Source organism: Prunus dulcis, chromosome 3 (assembly GCF_902201215.1).
Source record: "Prunus dulcis chromosome 3, ALMONDv2, whole genome shotgun sequence".
In the NCBI taxonomy this organism is placed as follows: Eukaryota; Viridiplantae; Streptophyta; class Magnoliopsida; order Rosales; family Rosaceae; genus Prunus; species Prunus dulcis.
The window spans coordinates 8,280,916-8,287,015 of NC_047652.1; the positions used below are offsets into that span (position 1 = coordinate 8,280,916).

At 37.2% G+C, this 6,100-nt stretch overlaps 1 protein-coding gene and 1 non-coding gene across 2 annotated transcripts; both read right to left on the reverse strand.

Annotated features, from left to right (window-relative positions):
• Positions 1-2,697: 2,697 nt before the first annotated feature.
• Positions 2,698-5,264, reverse strand: LOC117622812 (protein trichome birefringence-like 43). The gene is made up of 5 exons (XM_034353592.1): positions 4,984-5,264; positions 4,727-4,898; positions 4,430-4,605; positions 4,182-4,343; positions 2,698-2,998 (listed from the first exon to the last, which is right to left on the reverse strand). Exons 1-5 carry the CDS (start codon positions 5,262-5,264, stop codon positions 2,698-2,700), a joined length of 1,092 nt encoding a protein of 363 aa, XP_034209483.1.
• A 733-nt stretch (positions 5,265-5,997) lies between these two features.
• LOC117623676 lies at positions 5,998-6,100 on the reverse strand. Its single transcript, XR_004585201.1, has one exon. It is a non-coding gene; the product is annotated as a U6 spliceosomal RNA (small nuclear RNA).

The following is a 6,100-nucleotide window of genomic DNA, read 5'->3' on the forward strand; positions in this document are numbered from 1 at the left end:
TAACCATTACCATTTTCACACCCAACATCAGCAAAGAAAATCTCCATAAACCATGTCCAAGTCTTGTTATTTTCTATTTCAACCATAGCAAATGTGACAGGGTACATCCTATTATTCGCATCAATACCAACTGCAAATAAAATATGTCGTAGATGAGTTCCTTTCACATGACAACCATTGAAACCCACAACTGGCATGCACCCTGCAATAAAGCCCTTCTTCAATGCACCAAAACAGATATATATTCTTTTAAATACTGGGTTGCCCCCTCACAAATCAGTCTTGATTAATACAGTGCTTCCTGGATTGTTTGCCTTCAACTCTTCACAAGAATCCCACAATTTTACATAATGTTATTCAATACTTCCATGTATTCTCTCTTTAGCTATGCTCTTGATTTTGTAAAACAGGTTTGCAATGATATCTATGCCATAATTCTTCCTCGTGATCTTCATGAAATCTGAAACAGACATGTTAGGATTATCTCTCTAGTCCTCATCAAACCTTTGAGCAAACCATGAAGAAGTGGCAAACTTGGTCTAGCACTTGAAACTGCATAGAATCTTATGGCCTACCTACATTGTTCCATGTTAGCAAACTCCATTCCAATATGAAATAATGGATTAAATAAACCAGTCACCCTTTTGAATTGCTTGAACCTAGAAGTTTTTCTTCTGTGACTAACCTTTTTCACACTTGTATTTTCATCAACTTCATCTTCCTCTTCTGAAACACTTAGAAGGTCCTCTTAATTGTAGTCATCACTTGGAACATCACTAGGTTCTCTCTGTGGTATTCAACAGCTTCATCCACTACATGCCTATCAAACCACTTGTCATCTTCTGCTCCCTTTTGTTTGTCTTGTTCTTCATCTGTTTTCTCGTCGTCACTATCTATGAACTGCAGGCGCTCTTCGTCATCATCGTCTCCATCAACATTTAAGTCTTCTTTCTCATCTACCTGCTGCTCCTCATCTTCCTCTTCAGCTTCATCATCGGCATCATCAGCAATGATCGCATCATCTTGTACATCTACATGTACCAATTGTGGTTGAAGCAAATTCTGAAAGTTAAATATGGTTGCAGAGGCTTCATTCTCTAACAAGGTGTGAATCTTTGATGCAGATATCTCATGCACAAACTCAAGCACATCCAAGTCTCCTCAAATTGCCACATAACCTAATGTTGTGGACCTTTTGCTATAATAAACTTTTATGTGGTTGTATCCTAGTGATTCAGCAACATCGTATAAGTCTAGCACAAACAACTAATTTGTATTACAGTTGTCTACCCATTAGGCAGTACCTCCCACATACTTCTCCTTTTTAAAATACCCCATATGATGAATTTCAATCGTAAATAACTCTGGATCACCTACAAACAACAAAATTTATTTTAATTCACTCAGCAACTTCAATTTACTATAACAAACCCACCAATCGAATCCAGCCTTTACTAACATCAGCCACACAAAGACAAAGCAACGCACATGCTTGACTTTGGGGCCACACTTTTCTATTAAAAAAAGAATCTTACGGAAAAGCAAGAAGATAGAAGAATCCAATTCTACCGACAACCTATGGACCACAACCACTTAAACAGTGAAAAGAAAGGGAAAGTTGAAGACTTACTATACTTGGGAGCCTGCCTACTACTTCAGATTTCGACATGCATCGTTCTTGGTCAATACAGGTGTGTTGCTTCGAGATTCCTATGAATACCTCGTCAATTTGTCAACATTAGCCACTATGCAACTCGATTTCGTGAAATCCCCAATTTCCCCCCAAACTTTCGAACCCTACAGCTACAGCTCAGACCTTGCTTCTTTTTCTTTCCTTTTCTTTTCTTTTCTTTTTTTGGGTCAAAACTGACCTAGCCTCCTTTGACTTTTCAACACTGGGTTGACTTGCGTGGACAAGCGAAATGACAAAAGTAACCTCCATCTTGACGGTAGAATGGATGAAAAGTGCCAGATTTTGACGTTGGGGGGCACATTGGCGGAAAAAAATAGATCGGGTCCTTAATTTTCTTAAAAAAAAAGGATAGGGGGTCAATTGAAACTAAGGTATAAGTTCAGGGGACAAATGACCATTATACCTTTAATTAATTCCTTTATAGTAAATTTAAGTTTTAGCCACAAAAAAACTTTCACTTTTAGAAAAAGCCAAAACTTTTTCAAAAAAGACAGAAAAACCTCTCAACTTTCAAAACAAAGACATGCAAATGTAAAAGATTCCTTAGGAAATCCAAAAATAAATAAGGGTAATTTTGTCCATTTTGGCTTCTTTTAACAAATTTCTCTCTCCTTTGGTCTTTTCCAAAATCTCCCTTATTTTTTTATATAAAATAATTGAATAAGCACTAAAAGTTTCTTTTTTTTTTTTTTTTGGGTGGTCCATTCTAGTGCAAAGTTAAGTAAAGCACCAAACAATAGACTCAAAGTCTGGTCTAGTCCTAGCCAGCCCAGTCCAACACTCCAAGTCCAATCTAGTCTTGTCCAATCCGACCCACCAAACAGGGCCTATATATTTATTTGACCATACGTTGTGCAACACACCCTTGTTCCTAGCTAGTTTGCAAGAGAATGTAGATATTCAACTTACAATTACAAATGGAAAACATTATTATTAGACTAAAAAATGTTGATGATTTATTCAACTAAAACAAAGAAAGAAAGGAGAAAATGACTAGCATCTGTTCATTGGAAGAGTGCAGCAAAAAGAATTTGATTCCAACTATCCGGAATGCCAGGAAGACACCAGTGGGTGCAATCTATGCTACGGCGGCCGCCAAAACCATAGAAGGAAGGGTGACCATCTTTCCTGAGTTGTGACAGTGTTGTTATGTTGAGCAAGTAAACTGGCTTGGACATTGTGCGCAACACTCTTTCTAAAATAACTTGTGCTGGATGTGAGCCTCCTGGATATTGTGTTCCTAGAACTGGTGCTGTTTGTCCAAAACAGGTCTCCGATTTTGCATTATCACCCCATTCTCTTGACCTATTGATTAGCACAAATGAAAAGATCAAAACATTTATGTTAAAAAAACATTTCTTATAAATGGTTGTGTGTGTTCTCATATATGCCAGTGGGTTAACTATTTGTCAAAGTTAGAACAACGGCATATGAAGTTTTACTTTTCAATTTTTTTCTTTCTTCATCGAATATAGAATCTCGGATTTATGGATAAGTGCTTGTAATCACTTGACATAGATGATCTTGACACTTGCACTAACACATGGTACTTTCCAATTTTTTTTCTTTACATATGGTTAGTTTTTTAGGTACACGAAGATTCTGTACATATGGTTAGTTTTTTAGGTACACGAAGATTCTGAGTCTCTAAATTTAGTATCAATGCATTTACACACATTTAATAAAATATTAACTATTAAATTAATCTAATGAATTTTAATAAGTCCACATCAAAATAATTGTATTATACCAAACCTAACTGCCGCACCTTACTATATGTATTTGATAACATTGAAATAAAAAATAAAAAATTCAAATCAAGCAGCAACCACCTCTCTCCTCAACCCAGCCCCCACACTGCCAACCAATTGCAGACCCTTACTCTCTTTTCCTCTCACACGTGCACATAGGTCGACTTGGTTTAATTTGCAGGTTTAATAGTAGTGATTGTGCGAATTATTTTTCATTTATTTGCAGATTTGTTAAGGGAGAGAGAGAGAGAGAGAGAGAGAGAGAGAGAAGTGGGAGGGGGGTTAAGTGTGGCAGCCATGGATGGCTGGGGAGCTGCTGCAAGGGGGATAGGAGGCTGGGTTGAAGAGTTGATGCTTGCTGAGACATTTTATTTTTGTTATTGTTATGAATATTTTATTTCAAAGATATTTTATTTTTTTTGAGATACATCGATAAGGGGGAGGGGGCACACTCTCTGTGGGATTCGAAGGTGGGTCACGGGGGGAGGGGGGAAGCACCTCAACCACTGAGGTAACCCGAGGACCCTATTTCAAAGTTATTTTAAAGAAAAAGTATTAGATACACATATAAGGTGTAAAAAGATGCTGATGTGGACTGATTAAAATATATTAGATTAATTTAATAGTTAACATTCATTTAAATGCATGTAAATACACCGATGCTAAATACAAAGACTCGAGATCTACAAACGAATTAGTTTTGAAAAAAGTCCTTATCTAGGCAGCCCATTGTTTACCTCATATGATCCGGAGAAACACCTTGGAAGAAGACCTTCGTTTTACTAGGATCCACACTAGATTCCACCCATCTAGCCCATGTCGTCAAAGCTTTCTCATAGGCCTTCATGCGATCAATGTCGTTGTGTACATTATTCACACCATATCGAACTTCTGCCCACCTGCATTCCATTAATTTATTAGTTCTAAAAATAACTTGATGAAGCGAAAAATAAAAGAAAAAACAAAACAAAATTGTAACACATACGGTTGTTTTCTTCCAGTATGAAGCCACCAATGCCATGTATTGAAGACCAAGACATCAAAGGTTCTCCAATAACTTCCATTTTGAATTGAGTCAAGCATAAGAACACGCCCATTGCTCTCATTCACAACATCTACCAGAAAGGCATCGCGGGACAGAACGATCGAAACGTCGTATGCCTACAAATTAATGCAAGTTGAGCATGAGCATGTTGTCGTTCCCAATTTCATGTACCATTTGGAGATCCTAATTAGGTATTAAATGCATGGTTTAGAAGGAAATTAAGGTAGGCAGCCTTACTGGAAACTTGAATGTGGAGACACCTCCAACCTTGGACAAGGTGTAGTTGGCTTCTGGCACTGATTTATGAAGCAAACATGTGAGAGACTGCCATTGGTTCATGCTCAATGAGTCCCCTACAAATAGGATGCGCTTCCCTCTAAATCTTCCCAAAAAGCTTCTTCCATCGAACCTACGTATATACATTGTCCCCAAAAAATTTTATAAAAAAAAAAAAGACGAGAGAGAAAAGAACAATGGCAAGAAGACTCAATTACCTTGGTAAATCGCATGAAGTGGGCTTCCATCTGTACTTGAGATACTCATTATCTGGTCTACCATTCTTTTGGCAATCAAACTCCTTCAAAATGAAGGGACAGTCTGTTGAAATGTAGAGAGGGTAGGACCTATCGTACACCCATTCTCCATGGAAAAGGTCACACCCAGACCCAGCATTGTTTACTTGTTCCCTCACCCAGTATTGACTCACCACACCCCCTATCTGGTACAACAGAGAAAATAATATTAATGCTACAGAAAATATAGAAGCAGCAGCCATGTGTCAGAACTCAGAAGAAGGTGGTAGCTAAAAATATTATTACTTTTGTGAGTTTAAATAGTGCACACTGTGCTTCTTATAAGTCTAATTCCTGTTCTTAATTGATTGATTTAGTCATTAAGGGCTTGAATTATTAACTTTACTTTTCTGAAAGACATTAGATTAAAATATTCTCGTTAAGGGTTTCATTTAGGCGAAGATTCCTTTTCTTGTCTTAAAATATGGAATTCGACTAATCATTTAATAATATAACATGTTAGACATCTGACACGAGAACATTTACCCTTTATATATCTTTTTTTCCCAAACTATAACCTTCGTTCAAGACAAAGCCTAATTGATGATGAGATATTGGTCTTTGCAAGTGGCAAAGACAGTGGCTGTGTCCTGATTGGTTTAGGCGTATAAAGGAACTTCTAGTTTGGATTGTTGCAAGTTTTGAGTGGCTTTTCATCACCCGCAAATGATAAGGTTGGAGGCTAGCTACCTTCCCAATCCGTAACATTTTTCTTTTGTCCTTTTTCTTTATAGTCGGTATTTTGATTAGATCGATCCAACCTCTCCAAGCAGCTCCAAAATGGATGTATCAATCAAGATGCCAAGTTCAGAAACATTGAAATAAATAAATAAAAACAAGGAAACACAATGAATTATACAGTAATTTTCCTATTGTTTCACGGTTGTCAAAAAACAAAGAAATTTTTTTTTTCAAAAGTCACACAAGAAAGTGCAAAAAAATTTGGACCATTTCTCGATTTATGCGTGTCATCCTTGCGCAGGGGCCATGCTAATCTTCTCTGTATCGTTCCAATTTTATCGGATGTCCCCGAAGGGAC

Bases quoted from the DNA above. Each gene is read 5' to 3' on its own strand.
- LOC117622812 (XM_034353592.1), bottom strand. From the start codon at position 5,264: ATGGCTGCTGCTTCTATATTTTCTGTAGCATTAATATTATTTTCTCTG. The intron at 4,606-4,726 runs GTAAGGCTGCCT...ATTAATTTGTAG, and splicing joins TCTCCACATTCAAGTTTCCA to GCATACGACGTTTCGATCGT. The intron at 2,999-4,181 runs GTAAACAATGGG...GCTAATCAATAG, and splicing joins GTTTCTCCGGATCATATGAG to GTCAAGAGAATGGGGTGATA.